Source organism: Monomorium pharaonis, chromosome 11, assembly GCF_013373865.1.
Source record: "Monomorium pharaonis isolate MP-MQ-018 chromosome 11, ASM1337386v2, whole genome shotgun sequence".
Classification (NCBI taxonomy): Eukaryota; Metazoa; Arthropoda; class Insecta; order Hymenoptera; family Formicidae; genus Monomorium; species Monomorium pharaonis.
The window spans coordinates 9,844,512-9,861,102 of record NC_050477.1 but is presented as its reverse complement, the minus strand read 5'-3'; the positions used below and the strand labels follow the sequence as shown (position 1 = coordinate 9,861,102).

Here is a 16,591-nt window from a genome sequence, read left to right as displayed (position 1 = left end):
TAACTAAATACTGGGACTCTTGTTAAATGATCAAGGTTTACGAAAAAACAAAACAAAAAATTCAAATGTTCTGATACAATAAACAGCACACTAATTGTAGATGTTAGTTCGCAATTTTATTTTAAAAGTGCAAGACCAACCATTTTTTAATGAGAGAAAGAAGGGAGCGAGATATTTAAGAACGCCTGCTAAACTGTGGGACTGGCTGTGTGAGTTGGAGTCCAGTGATGTTATTGAACTCGAGCATCTTTAACATCTCCTTGGTCTCAGGATCGACCTCGATGATGTCGTGCTCCAAAGCGGAGACCTCAGGAACATAGTTGTCTCTGCGTTCCCTCTCTTCCTCCTGCAGCTTGATGGAGATACCACGTACCTGACTGTGCCTAAGCCTCTTCATCAGGTGAGTAACAAAACTAATGGATTAAAATATATAATTATTATCACAGTATTATTAAAAATCCATGAGTAACATAAAAATATAAAAGTATAAAGGCCAAATAGCTTTTGGACAATAAACATGACAGATAAACCTAAATTGGAATTATAACTACATTTGGGTTTTTGTTTTTGACTGAACTTTTTATATAGTTCATCTTTTCTCTTCAACGTGAAGAGAGGAAGAAAAAAGATAAACTGTGTAAGAAGTTTAACAGAAATAGGTCCACATTGTAACATCGAGTCATAACAGATTATTGTACTTAATTAACTTATTGTTAAACAAAACTATTGATAACTCTTTCCATCTTTACAAAAACTAATGACTTACATTCAGAACATACTTGTAAAAACATTGGCACGTCTCTTTTGTTATTTTATTCTTTTAACGAGTTATCTAAGAAATGGTAACGATAGAATGACAAAAGATGTAATAACTTTATGAGCATATTTTGAACACGGATTCGGTTTACAAAGAAAGAGTTGCTAATACTCTATTTTGTCTTAAATACTGTCAAATGAATACAATAAACATCATTGTTGGTTAGTTTGTAAATTGAGTTGAATAAATAAATCATGATGCCTGAATATTGCTGCACACTTACCCAGCAATCTTATTGCGCAAGGATTTGCTAGGGATAATAGCGATTTCCTCGCATATCCTCTTGTTCGTATGGAAATCCAAGGTGAGACGTGGATAGTACTTCTCGATGATGAGCTTCGCGGCCTTTTTGACCGTCTTCGTTCGCACGCGACTCTGCAAATCGTGGAAGAGAAATATGAATCAACAGTTTGCCACGGCACATTACATATCTCTTAATATATGCCATTATATGCAATTGTTGTTGAATATCACACTGCCGAAACTCGAACATAACCTAAATCTAAAGTAACGATACTGTCATACGTTATCACAGCGGCTCTAGGCTAATCAATATTCGCATTTTCGGATCAAATAAAGAATACACGAAACGAGCACACATAAATAACTGGGAATTTTTCACGGATTGCTACAAATTTTCGCGGATTAAGATTAAAAAGCGTCATATCATACGCACCATGTTGGCTTCGATACCGGAAAAGGTACCAACGCCAAGAAAACGAATCGAGGCAAAGCCGCGAAGGGAAGGGAAAAGAATGGCGCCTCGCGCGATGCTGTCGACGACAGGCGGAGAAATTATGAACGAACTCGTGCAAACGTTATTGTAGGATAAGAACTCAACGGTCGAAAAATTAGTGCGAGAACGAATGATAACACAGTCACACAAAATAAAAAAGTGGTTTGTACACACGGATCAGACTATAGATTTGTTTTTTATTCCTGCACTGCTGCACTAGTGCAATAAGTTAGAATAAGACAAATATATTTTTTCTCATTCTAACTTATTGCACTAGTGCAGCAGTACAGGAATAAAAAACAAACCTTATGATATTCTTATGTATTTTGAACCGCTAAACACAAATCCGGTGTCAGAACTGTCCCATCACCTACCAGTTCTTTTTTTTTTATCGAAAAAGTAGTCTAAAAATCCTGAAAATTACAATAATTTCACTACACCTAAAAAATGGTGGGTGATGGGTCAATTTTAATATCGGATTTGTGTTCAGCGACTTAAAATACATAAAGATATCACGGCCTCATCTGTGATACAGATTATTTTTTTATTTTGTGTGGCTGTGTAATGAATAAAAAAATTTTACAGTTACGTCCGAGAAATATCATTGCCAAATGAAATATCGAGGAAATTGTTAATAATTGAGTAATTTCTTATAAAACAAGTCCAAAAAGTTAAATTTTTAAGAAATGAAAAATTTATTATTTTTAAACGTTTATCTTATAAATACGATAATTGTTTTTTAGTAGGTAATAAGAATAATATTGTAGACTTTAATTAATATTTTAAAGATTTATTTAAAACAAACAAAGTCATCTAAACTTGTTTGGTTTTATTATAATAATTTTTATATTATTTCAAAATTTATATATATAAAGTTTCTAAAATCTTTACTTCCCCTAAAAAATTTTTTTGCTAATTTTTATACACATACAATGTTTATTAAAATTGCAAGACCGTTTTTTTGAGTGTTACATATTGCAAATAAATTTTTATAATATTTATAGATATTTATGATACATATTTATGATACATATGTTTTGTGCTGGGATGTTTAAGCGTTTGATCATTTTTTTTTGTATCTGCGGAGACAATTCGTTTCTATGCGGAAATTATATATATTTGTTTTTCATTTTTCGTGTTTCTCTATCCATCCTTTCCAAGAAACACAAGTTCCAGGCATCTGACCTAGATATAATGAACCGCGACGTGATTGGTTTAGTGCTTCAGTGTTCCGCCAATGGCAAGGCTGGCTTTTGCTGATTTTGAATTCGCGATCAGTTACGTGCAGTTACGGACTTGCATCGCGACGGTGAGATCGCGCTCGTTAATCGCTCCATATTTCACAGGATTATCATCGTTTAATGCAGTCTTATGTGCGCGGAGACATCGTAATTGTCTTTCCGAAAGTATCGGACGCTGTTGTGTGAAACGGAAGGTGTGTCCGAAAGATCATCGAACCAAATCTCGAGCTGAATTTCGGACCGCGATCATTCAACGAGCATTGATCTCTGTCTCTCTCTCTCTCGCGCGCTCTCTTTCTTTCTCTCTCTCTCTCTCTCTCTCTCTCTTTCTCTCTCTCTCGCCAAGTCGCATATCAAGTTTTGATTGAAATGCTCGCGATTTGGGGTTTGATATGAGGCTTAATTTGATAATCTGGATGTACCTCTTCAAGTATCGTCGCAGATAAAGTGATGTGTAATTGTGTTTGTGTCCCATCGCAATTTCGGTACTGGTGATTCGTCTCTGTAAATATGGCATTGATGAAAATCCTCGGCGAGTGTCGAAAGTGCGATCGACATTTTCGCGATGCGACATTTTCGCCAGGTATTTATTAAGTAACTTATACTTTACACATATTATTTATTCGTTTATTTCGTACATTGCTTATTGAATATACTGTCATTACGATTACGGTAATACCAATTAGATGTAACATCGATTTTTATTCTCTTATTATATTAAAATAATTAATCGGTTTTTTCGAGTTTGTATATTTATTTTAAAATAAAAATACACAAATATATACAATTGTGTATATTAAAGTTTTCACTTGAATAATGATGAAAAAGAATGGTCATTACATATCTGCAAAACTACTATGTGCTTAAAGCCCTAGTTTTAAATTAAATTTCATATTTCGATTAAACTTTTATTTTTAATATGACTTTCGTCACATTACCGACGAAGTGCTTGAATTCTGAACCTTCATGGTACATAAAGTTCGTTTTACCATTTAAGTGACTTTAGATTCGTCTAAATATTAATTACGTTAAAAAATATGTTCGTTAAATAAATTCTGGTTATATAATTTACATTTTTATAATTATAATTGAAGGTAACCGCGAAAATTTTCGAGTTCTCTACGCTAATATTTAATAAAATTTTATTAAAAAATAAAACATATATTTCTTGTTCATGAAATCTAGAAAAAAATTTTTTTAATATCGACTTTCAATAAAAGAACGAGATTTATTTTATATAAAAAAAGATTTTGGCGTAAAATCAAGTTGTACCATATATAGGTTGCTTTAATGCACAATATCCGACATCTAGTGGAACAATCGGAACGATCGAACTCTAACTAGACTTGACGGATAAAATATCAAACTCAATACTCCGCCCGTTGCTTGAGTCTTATCGCTGAAAGATGTCGCCAATGCGGGACATACCGCGTACTCCGGACACTAGCGATTCGCGATGTTTTAACGCGAGTGCTCCGATGCTCCGAGTGTCGTCCCTCCAAATACCATTTCGTAGGACAGTCACGCGCACATGTTCTCTCAATCACAAACAACGAGGAAAAAAAAAAAGAAGCGTACGTCTCTCCGCGAGTGAATCAAAACAATTCCTCGAATTTCGGTAATAGTGTGAAATTCTTCGAGCTCGGCATTGGACGAAACGCACGATAGGGGGTAGATAGTAGGAAGCGATGTTGTGTGTGCAGCCCAGTCGGTGAGCGTAGGAGTGGGGGGAAAGGCGAGTGTGACGCGGCCGAGTGCGCGCGCGCGCGCCACGAGGACGAGGAGTGGGGGGAGCGCGAGGGAGCCATGAGCGAGAGAGAGGGAGAGCGTGCGCGTAGTCGCGTCGCGGGAGGGGACGGAGGTGGGCGGCGAGTTTGTTTATCGCTTTGGTGAACGGCGAGAGCAGCAGTCAGTGCGCGGTGCTACGTTCGGTGTGCTGCATCCAGTGGTGGCGGTACGGGACGCGCTCGCGATTCGGGTGACTGTTTGTCGGGGCAGGAAATTTGGCCGCGTCTCCTTTCCTCTTTCTCTCTGTCTTCCTTTCTCTCTCTCTCTCTCTTCTCTCTCTTCTCTTTCTCTCTCTCTCTCTCTTTGTTTCTTTCCGTCTCACTGTCTCTTTCTCTTCCTCCATTCGTTCGGGCGAGTAATTGCGCGAGTGCCGATCGGACAGACATACACGCCGTTTCCCTTCCACCGTTGTCCACGCGCACGACGACAGCCAAGAGAGGAAAGAAGTGTGCTCTTCCGCGGTGGGAACATGCCGTGGTTCATCGCAACGAGATAATAGAAAGCCGACCTTTTCCGCGGTGACTCGACGACCCCAACGGCGGTGACTCCCGCACCGGACTCGCCCTTCCCTCGCCTTTCCCCCGCTGGAAACTTGTCATCGATTACGTGGAAGCGAGCGTTCTTCTTCGTCACATCGGGTAAGTCACACAGCCTCGCCTCTGGCGCCTCCGACGTCCGCGTCTCTGTGTAAATTGCGCGCGGATGCACACAACGGGGTCACCGGACGTCACCTTTGACGCGACGTTAGCCGCTGCTGTGTGTCCGCTCGCGCGATAATCCCGTCCCGTTACTCGCAGCGCACTTCGCTCCGCTTTCTTCCTCCTCGCTCCCGCGCCCGACGTATCGATATTAATATCCTCGCCGTCGTCGACTCGTGTCCATTTTCACCGACCGATTAACTTTGATCTCGGCTCCGACGCGCTCTTTATCTTCCTCCGGGCTTCCCCTAAGAATTGCACGAAGATAAACCGAAATCAAAGTTGGCTTATACATTGGTGGCGAGTGAACGTTGGTCGGTCAAAAGTGCTGCCATGTGCCGGGACTCGAGCTCGAGTTTCAAGGTCGTTTGCCGTTTTCGCGTGTACGTACTCCTAACCTAATGTAGCGAGAAATTGCATTTGTTTTCATTAACTCCTTACTCTTTTCCGAGAAGAGAAGCGTCTCTCTTCTCTCTCATTTTCAATATACGTTTCGCGTGTCGCGTTTTATTTAATTCACGAAGAGTGTCAATATACGTAGCGTAACTTATCGTCGCATCGTCCTATCGTTACTGTTACTCTCGTCGCGTTATATTACGATCTGTCAACGTTTCAACGTTCTCCCGCGGCCTTCGCTTCTCCGTCAGCTGACATCCATCGTAGTAGCCCGTCAACGACTTTCTCCTTCACGCGGCGCGTTCGTCCTTCGCCGATTTCTTGCCGTTGGAGACCCGGTGCCGTAAGACTCGTCCGTCCGGAGCGAGCGAGCGTTTTTAACCGCTTGGAACTTGTGCACGTTTATTCGAAAATTTCTCCGTCGAAAGGTTGCGGGTCGTGTACATTCATACCTGTCCCTCCCTCCCTTTCTCACTCTCTCTCTCTCTCGCTTTCGTTGGAAATTGAGGTCGGCCTTGACCGCCGAATCACGCTTTTAAGAACGGTGAAATTTCGGCTTTCAATATATTGGGATCATCGCGAAATATTAAGCTCGATATAATATAGCTCTGGTCTTTCTGTTAAATTTGTCTTTTACACGATGTATTTGCGTCTTTTTCGTTCTTTCTCTTCATTTTATTATTTTTGCGATTTAAAGTCTTTCAAGTATATCTCTTTCACTTTGACCTGACAATTTACCTTCTAAATTGAAAATAGAATATGAATATCATTAATTGGGTTATTTTATTATATGATTTAAATTAATTTTCTTTTACTTTTCACGTATTTGTGATTAAACGAAATAATTTTTATGTTACTCTTTTTCCGTGTTATATTTTTATCTTTATTTATCCCAATTTCTGATGACAGAAACGAGAAAATACACAACAAAAGTTTTTGCAAAATATTGAAAAGGAAATATGTTTCAATAAAACATATTTTTAACAAAAATTAACAAAAAAAAATTGAATTGACTTGTAAAATATACTGAAAATTATCTTTTTATTTTGTTAATTATTAAGAAATATTTATATCTGAAAATAAATTTTGCATAATTAACAACGGAATAAGTTATATTCACACCTGTGACTACTGTTAAATGTAAAAATAAGTATAAATATAATAGTATGTAAAAATTAATATAATTTTTCTTTGAAAGAAAAGATAGTTTTCGTATATTTTGATATTTTATAATTTGCAAATTATATTTTATCGAAAAAATTTCTATTTGGATATATTTTGCATAAATTTTTATTATGAATTTTCTCGTCTCTGATGTCACAATATGAGACACTAGCGATGAATAAACAGGTTTTTTAATCCTCCATAGGCAATCTGAATCTTTTTTTGTCCAAATTTTTTTATTGTCCTAGGCTCTTTCAAAAACTCTAATTTAAAATTACTTTCAATATCTCTGCTACATCACTAAATAGTTATTTAATTTAAATGTTAAAACCTTTTAAAATTGAAATTCGAGCAGGCAATTTGAGAGAATAACATTGTACTTATTAAGATCCAGATTACCTAAGGAAGGCTCAAGTATTAGTCTATCTTATTCTTTATTATAAAATCATCTTTTAATTGGATTTATTGCGATATTATTAATTGACTCTTTTTTTATGTAAATCTAAATTAATTTTATTATTTTTGTGTGTTTGCACGCGTAATTGTGTGATTAAATGTATTCTTATATTATTATTCGTACCATTTGTTTTACCTTTAAGAACAGATTGTTTCAACTTCTTAGTAAACTTTTATTTATTTAGAAAAATAATGAAGATAGACACATGCTCATAGATAAGTTTACCAAGAAATTGGAGCAATCGGCCCTAAGGTGTACTTCCTACGCTTTGTCATGATAATTATCTTATAAAATTTGTTTGCTACATTGCTATTAGTTTTTTTGTACTTCACAATGCAAGGCTAAATAAATTTTCTTATTTTTTTTGCGTCTGTAATTAAATAAAGGAATTATTTTTGCGCACTTTACGTATTATAGATCTCCTTGCGTGCGATCATGTACGTAAATTATGTATATAAATTAAGATTTGACCGCGTTGAACCCACGTATAACCCTGATTTACGTACATATTATAAATTGAAAGTATAACAAATACGAGGCATTTCGTGGCTATTGTTACAAAATCTTTGGCACATTCAATATTCAACATATAAAAAGAAACTATCAATTATCAGAGAGACTTAAAAATCCTATTAATATCGTATTAAATGAATACTCTCATAGCTTTGAAACCGATAATTTTTATGGGCCGGTAATTGTTTCAACTTCTTGGTAAACTTGCCTATCGGGTAGATATATATCTATCTTTATTTATTTAGAAAAACAATGAAGATTGACACATGCTTACCTTATAGGTAAGTTTACTAAGAAGTTGGAACAACCTATGACATTAAACGTCCGCGACGTTCCACTTGAACATTTCAGTCATTCCGTTTCATCTTTTATAACAAACATACGAGAATGCCGGGATAACAATCCATCGGCGGAGCAGCGCGAGAAAGTCGCCCCGTTGAAAAATCGTCATCGATGCCGTATGCATGAAACGTCGCGCGCGAGAAATATCGCGAGTCGAGTCGCTGTCTCTCCGCGCGCGACGTGTCGCGAAATATGCTGGCATTAGAGAGAGGAGTCGCAGCGAACGAACGGGTGCAGGCGGCAGTCCTGCTTTCCTCGTGTGTCCCCTAAGCCCGTTTCACGCGCTCCGCAAGAAAATTCACCCGTAGAGTCCCGTCATTAATTCGGGGGTTTTATTCCTCAGCGTGAAAGGTACGTAGATTCTCCCGGCCGTCTCGCGGGACTTTTTGGACTCCAAGGCATTCAAGGTGAAGTAGAAAAATGTCAATTGACGATGCAGCCAGTCGATCGTACATTCGAACGCGATTCGCGTAGAAAATTTACAGATTAACCGCGAACCTGGCTTATCGCTTTTGTCGACCTGTACGTGGAACAAAGATTTGGCTTTTAATTACATAATCGCGATCGCGTTTTATCAAATTACCGGTTTTCGTGAACGTGAACGCGGAGGGAGAATATTTTTGGGCATTTCGTCGTGAATACGGCTGAAAATTATGAATAGCGTGAGAGCGGCCTTTCCATTTCGGTCCGCGTAAAACCAGTCGCGCGAATGAATTTGCAGCACCGCTTTAATTCCGTCTTCTTAATTCGCGCGCGCGCACGCCACGTACAACGCGAGACCACGTTAACGTAACATCCCTCGTCGTAACGCCGCTCGTAATACTGCGTAATTACGGTGCACACGGAGAGCAGTACGCGATCCAACTCCTCCGTGATGTACACTTCGTCCCTGCCATCTTGGCGCAACCGGGTAGCCACTCCTTTTCCCTTCTATCTTTTTTTTTTCCACCCTTTTTGCCGTATATACCAGGAGGACTGTAACTTCGGTGGAAAATTGCGCGTGGGTGTCGCGCACGGTAAACACTCTTCTGCGTTTAATGCAATAGTTGAATAACCCCCGAGAAAGTTTTCCGTTGATAAATATCCTTTGAGATATTTTCTAAAATAAGAAACTCGAGATCTTTTTCTATAATATAATGTATGTAAGATTTAATCGTCGTGTGCGTGAAATAGAAGACAAAATGTCTAATATGTAATAACAGGAAAATATATATTACGCGTAAGTTATATTAACGAGTCCATGAGAGGATAATTTTTATGAATTTTATAATTACTGTATTTTAATGGATTTTTTTAATGTTTAACAAGTAATGCTTTTATATAATTTTTGTAAAAATAGTATTTCTCTGTCTAGCAATATTAAAAATATTTTTTTGTTTTTTGTTTAAATGTTTATAAGTTGCGATTTAACATCTTTTTGCAGAATTTTTTCGTATATATATAGAAATAAATTAATATGAAAACAAATAAAAATATCTTAATATTGATTTTTCATTGCAATTAATAGTGTTAATAATTTTAATTAATGGACGATGTAGTTGCTATTTTGTTGGCATACAAAAATTACGTGCGAAAGCACGTAATTACGTTGCTGTTCAAAAGCGCAATTAAACAACTATTACTTCTGTGGTTTAAATTGATGTGAATAAATACTCGCTCGTGATTTCCGTATCAAATTCAAACTATAAAACGACAAAATAGCATCAAAGCTGCGTTGAAAGTAAGAGAAATTGATCAATGCAGTATACGCTGTATTATAGCAGATGGCGATAATTCTTTGAAATAAATACATAACTTAAAAAAAAAAGTATTATACGCGATCTACAGCTCTTTTTATATTTTACACGTGCAAGTGCATGTATAAAATATAAATACATATTAAAATGTAAAAAATACGCAGTATATAACATGAAATTTAAGATGGATTGCGTGCATATATTTTTATCCAGTTTTTGGGTAAATTTTATATTTAAAAGATATTCAATATTGCAAGTATCGCGTAATATTTTGTTCTTATTCATTTATTGTATAAATGTTGAATGTTTTAATAAGAGAGATTTGTCACATTGTTAAGATCATTTATTACATTGAAACGTTAATACTTTTATTTCTTCTCCGCGTCTCGCTTTTATAGCATCTCATTTAATAGATGAAAATGTCTTTCTCTGAATTTCATCTGCACAATATAAGAAAAACGTAGTAAAAACGCGTCAGTTTCTCTCAAGATTCAGTTACATTTTGCTCTGAATGCATTATGGTCAAGTGGGTACGTGGTCTTTTTACTTAATGTCCTACAGAAAACTTGATATTAAAGAATAAAAATATCCGTTAATATGTCGCAATATAGAAAAAAATAAACTGCATATAAACGAGTGTACATGTACACGGAATGCGGATGTAACGTACACTTATGCATGTATCTATCGATCTACTTTAAACGAGCATGCGATGCTTAAAACCAACGTGCTTTCATATAATCAAACCGCTTCACGTGAAAAAGCACACGAAAAAAAGGACGTGGTTTTTTTTTTACATCAGCTTGTAATTACACGACAGTATACACTCGTGTGACGGTGTAAGACCTTGTTCACGCGGAACGCGGCCACCGAGTTTTTCACATATGATTAGAAACTTCCAGCTGTCGCAGCTGTTCATTTAACCAAAGTACATTTGCATAATCCATATACAGAGAACATCGAAGCTGTAATAAGAGAAAAAATGGTGCATACACGAAACTGCATCTTTTTTTGTTACATATGTTTTAGTATTTTGAGCTTTGAATCTAAATTTTAATATTCGTCAGAGTCATCAGTGGTGTAGATCTTTTTATTTTTATTTTTATGAAAAGGTTTTAAAACCGTTTTATATTCCGCGCAAACTGCGGTGTGCGGTAGTCTCCGATTCTCAAGTGAGTCAGTCAGAGTACCGAATGTATTTTTATGACGAGAGACAAAAAATGAGGTTCAGTATCAGGCGACCGTATTTATTGCCAAATGTGGAACACGGGCGTGCTATGTCATCCGTTATGACGGTTAGTTGCAATTAATTGTCTTATGTTTCACGCACCCGCGAGTACATACATTTCGTCGATGCGAAGTGATGGCGTCCGTTTTTCCGAAAGCTTTTTTTTTTTCCCCAAAAGCACGTACAAATTCACGTCGGACGAAATTCACTTTTACGTGGAAGCGTTTTGCATTGCACGCGTATGAATGCACTCGTAACGTTTTTCCCCGGATTTTTTCCCGACTACCCCGGACCATCAGCTCGCCGCCAACTTTTCCGCGGTCGCATTCGTCCTACGCGCAGTTACGCACACGTCGTTTGCGGCAAAATATTTACGTTTTCAAGTGCGCTTTGTCCCGAGAATAAGCTTCGAGCGAGAATAAAAATAAATCGTAAATATATTAATAAATAATGAATGAGCGCGCCGTATTTTTATCGCGTGAATGTGGCCTCAAGTGCAAAATAATGACAAAAATTGTCTCTCTACTTACGTTTTTACGTACAATCGCCGATCGATGAGAAAAAGCGGGTCAATGTTTCGCATGAAGGAAGAAGCAATTTGTTTTCGATAAAAACTACAACACGAAACAATCATTTCTCGAAAGTATGAATGGAATTTCTATTTCGCAATTCAGATATAAACGAAGCAAACGGGTAGAATATAAAAAAGTAACGTCTGTCGCGTTAACTTCCGTTATAAGTAAACTTTTTGTTCGAGATACTTAAAAAAATTAAAATTATTAATATATAAAATATTTTAATATATAAAATGATTATATAAAATATTATTAATATATAAAATATAACCAAAATTATTAAGATATAAAAATTATTATATGATTATCAGTGTGTAAATATAAATTTATGTGAAATAAGAAAAAATAAGTCAAATTGTAGTCAGTTGATTGGAGTAAAAATATAACAAAAAAAGTATGATTCGTCATAAGCACATATAAAGCTCAATTAATTATGTAAAATTTTGTTTGATATCACATGTAATGTGACTAAATAAATTGAAATTTGATTTGTACAGTTTATTTTCTCAATTTATCTCACGAACTCGGAGTTTTAATTTTGGAAACAGAAATATAGTTTGGTTATTTTTAATAAAGTATTGTAAAAAGTTAAAATTATACACAGAAAAAAAGTAATATAGCCAATAACATATGTAATTGCGGGCTGCCAGCTACATAAAATGCTCAATACAATAATATTTACTGTTAATGCAAGTACAATGTTGATACTGCAATACCATATATTACACAACTACATATCTCATTGGATATATTGCATTTTTTTTCAGTGTATACATTCTAATAAGAATATCTTCAAGAGACAAAAAAATCCTTTTAGAAAGTAGTAGTTTTAATATTCCAAAATTGTGTGTTTTTTTAAGGCATAAAATATAAACAGATAATACTCTTCGAATTTAGAATATACTTTGTTTTGTTGAAAAAGCGTTTCTTGAAACCGAAGAAAGATGTAAAAAAGTAAAAATAAAAACTGATGTTATGTCATTAATATAATTATCCACAACTTGTAATTTTCATGTAACAAGCTAGTTATGGAAAATGAAATGAAAACACGTTGTATGCGAGGTAAGCTTGAAAAGTTGGTGTGAAATGTAACATTACGTAATTAATATAATACGCGCGTTCCGCGAATTTTCTTCATTGAATTTGAGTTTAATTGCAGTCCTCATTAAATCATTTAACGCGTTGCAGAATTCTTTTTTTTTCCCTTTCGCATTTCGTTCTTCACCCGCAGCATCATCGGTAATTCTGTTCGCGACGTGGGCAGACATGCAAGCGCATATGGCAAGATTCCTCCCTGAAAGGGACGCACGCATGTATACGTATCGCACGTATGTTCGCCGCGATGTATCGGGGTTATGTATAACATTGCACTTGCTATTCGTATCGCGGTTTCAGTCTCTGTGGCTTTTATCCCATACGGGCTGCGTACGTGCGGCATTACGATCCCTCTTGGTTTGAAAAGGGGGTTACTGTGGCGCGGGGGGGGAAGGAGGGGGCAGAAAGAAAGAGAGAGAGAGAGAGAGAGAGAAAGACGCCGAGGAGTCAAAGCGAGTGAGAATTGTGTTACTCCTTTTTACTCTTCGACATTGTCGCCGAAGAAATCTCGTCCGCGACTTTTTTACGAGCGACTTGAGAATTCATCGGAGCACCGGGAGATTACGAACGCTTAATTGCTAGGAAACGCCAAGATTCCCCGACATTGTCGTCTGCCCCTCCTGGTCTCTCGATTTTCTGGACGCGAGCAAACGCGCTTCTTTTAACTCCTTGCACTCGGCGTGCAATTGTTGTAGCCCGGCTATTCTGACTAAATCCGATTTTATTAAGCTCACAAGTATATTTAAATATAGAGATAAAGTAGTAGCTTTTTAAGAATCTTGTGAAGCTTTTACATTTTTACACGTTACAATATTACTTTGTATGTAACATTATTTTGTTTACAGAGGAGGGTTTGCGCGATACATGTTTCTATGGAAATCTATTCACATGTTACATAATATCATATTATGTTTTATTATTTTTTATGTGTATTAATATTGTAATATATCCCTACAATAAAGTATATTTACATTTACACAATCGCTTAAAGTTCATGCTACGCGTAGCGTGAATAATTTTGCTTGTTGCAAAATATACACCGAATGCAAGTATCACGTTATATCGTGATGTGCAATCTCTTCCATTTCCGGTACAATAATTTCCCACAGATACCGGAGATTTTCCCGCCGGTTGAAGCAAATCGCTTCTTTTACAGTGTTCTATTAATTTTTGTTATTGCGGTCTACGCCCGCACGCGCGCGCGCGCGTTTGTACCTCTGTTCACTGTCCGGTTGCCGGAGTTAAATATTCACCCCTTCCCCTTTTCTAGTAAGTTGTTAACATCGCGTATATACGGGAAATGGGGCGATATCGCGAAATGCGTTAACCAGTTGAGTGATCCTGCTTTCGAGCAAGAATTCCGGTCGTCGCTCTTCCGCCGGACCGTATTTCCTCGGCAAACGCAGCTTCCTCGCAGCCGCGAAACGCTTTATTACTGACCTGTATTCACTCGGGATTTAACTTCTACGGACATTAACGCGAGCAAGCCAAAGTTTCGTCTGGATGAGTTTATATTCTTCGCTAAAGTACGTGGACCCTTTAATTGCGGACACGGTGGTGTCGCGCAAGGTGGCAATTCTTGCAATTTAAACGGCACATGACAGAAACGTTTCGCTCCCGTGATCGTGAATCGCGTTTAATTCGACCAGCATTCTTTGTATCTAATACGTAGACGCGGACGGCATATTTTCTTTTCGCGTTTTGCGTGCGCGGAATTTTTCGTTTAATTAACGGCGCGCATTTATTGAATACTCGATGGGCCATCGTCCCTATCAACTAAAAGTGAGAGAAACTAAATTTAAGTTTAGTTGAAGTTTTTTTAAATTAACAACTAAACTTGCGAACAAGTTAGCAGCTTAAAAATCCGAGAGATAAGCTGGAGAGAGAGTTTTTAATTAATTATCCGTGCAGTTTCAATAATCAATTGAATGTACCGAGATTTTTTTTTCTCCTTAAAACACAGCAGCTTTTCTTCGCTTCTAAACTAATAAGCGACTCGATGCAATCAGAAAGAGAGAGAGAGACTCTTTCTAGCTCTTGTGTCAATATCCCATTTCGTTCGACTTTATATGTAGAGCTTATATATGAGACTTACATATGTAGATAAGAACATGTGCGCGACTTAAAAGGCTTCTCCGAAGCAGTGTTTCATGTGCTAAAAATGGTATATGAAGTCTTGACGTCATCAGAGTTGGTATACTCGTTCAAATATCGTGTGCTCCGGCCGGCTGCTCTCTTTTAGACACGGTTGTTTTTAAATAGACACAAAAGCCATCTCGCTAGCATTTAAATCTTAAAATTCGACTCGTCAAAATTCTCGTCGAAAGCTCGTTGTCGAGTTCGCTCCTGTCGGGGTTTCCACGGAAGCGAGGCACGTATAAAGATGATACACGGTGAACGACACGAATAGCAAGTCAGCGCGTTATGTTGTTACGTAAACTTCATGAAATATTTTGTGTGACTGAAAGATATCAATTTCCCAAACTTCCGCATGCACGTACGCGTTAAATTTTTTATATATCCGCGAAACCGCGAAATTTCTCACGTAACACGTAAAATTTTTGCCCAAAGGTTGAGAAAAGGTAAAATGTTTTTAAAGACACGGCCCAACGCACTCCTTTTGCAATTGAAACGGCCTTACTCCTTTATTTATCCAAAGCCAACATTGGACAGTGCATTCATTTGACGTTTCGTTCACTTGGATATTTCGCAAATCAAAATGCGCCGCGTTTCCGCGACGAATTTTATTATGTTGACGCGCGCAATTACAATATTTTCACCTCGATGTACATTCGCGCGATATGCTGCTCCGGGCGAATATTTGCCGGATGAACGCGTTGAATAACGCCTAAAAATTCATACATTAAAATTCATACATTAAATAAATTATAGCTCTCCACGCCGCATAGTATCTCCAATATGTTCCTGATGAAATGCTATTTAATTCGTTGTTCGATTTATTCCGGCGTTACGTGTGCAGCATTTGCCGGTGCCTGCCAATAGCGTTTCGTTCATGTTATCAAAGCAAGAGATGTCTGATGTGGTGCCCGCGATCAAAGGATCGTCTCTCTCGTTTTACGTTTGGGCTTTAATGAGCTCGGGTGAACAAGCATACGGCACGGAGTATAAACGCGAATGTTGGTCGTATTCGTGCTCGCCCACTGTATTACTCACTTCGGAGCCACTGAGGACAGTCGGTGAACGATAAGATGGCACAAGACGCGATAATGTGACGCTATTTGTCAAGGCGTTCCGCCATTCCGCACGCGGTTGCAGAATTACCCGGTACAAGCGGAGAACTGATCTTCTGGGAGATGTGTTTCCATAAGGAAACTAATTTGGTAGATGTTCTACCTTCCAGTCGTTACACTCGACGAAGGGGAGTTTGTTTTTTTTTGCTGCCACCACCGTTGGCCCGTTTTTGTCGGCGACCGTCGTTTTCGCGAACTTCTAAAAATGAATTTAAAACAAGAGCGATTTGGAATTTTTATTTAATTCGCGGATTCTGCAACGGGTAAACTGGATTAATCTGCCTCATGTGCGAGTGATGCTGTTAAGAGCATACGAACGAGCACGAAACATTGTAATTTTTTTTTTCTCGCAAAACGAGAATCTGAAATTATGATTGCGTTTTCTTGTAAATAAGTGTGATGCGCGTATAAATGGGATAATGAAATACGAAAATAATGAAATTATGATTAAGTAACTAAATAATGAACGATATTATTGCACATGTTCTTTCAATATAATAATATTGTCCATACTTCAAAGATATATCAAGCTGGCTGAGCCATATTATCAGAAC

General features: G+C 37.3%; 2 protein-coding genes across 4 annotated transcripts in view; one reads left to right on the top strand and one right to left on the bottom strand.

Annotated features, from left to right (window-relative positions):
• Positions 1–97: 97 nt before the first annotated feature.
• Positions 98–1,595, bottom strand: LOC105838411 (40S ribosomal protein S17). Its single transcript, XM_012683956.2, has 3 exons — positions 1,494–1,595; positions 1,041–1,192; positions 98–413 (listed from the first exon to the last, which is right to left on the bottom strand). Exons 1-3 carry the CDS (start codon positions 1,494–1,496, stop codon positions 176–178), a joined length of 393 nt encoding a protein of 130 aa, XP_012539410.1. The 5' UTR covers positions 1,497–1,595; the 3' UTR covers positions 98–175.
• A 1,013-nt stretch (positions 1,596–2,608) lies between these two features.
• Positions 2,609–16,591, top strand: part of LOC105831356 (furin-like protease 2) — a 352,031-nt gene continuing 338,048 nt past the window's right edge. Inside the window, exon 1 of one of the 3 annotated variants that reach the window (XM_036293687.1) lies at positions 2,609–5,220. The gene's annotated coding sequence lies outside the window, so the exon portion shown is untranslated. The remainder of the gene's footprint in view (positions 5,221–16,591) is intronic. The other 2 variants (XM_036293688.1, XM_036293689.1) reach the window with 2 other exon arrangements.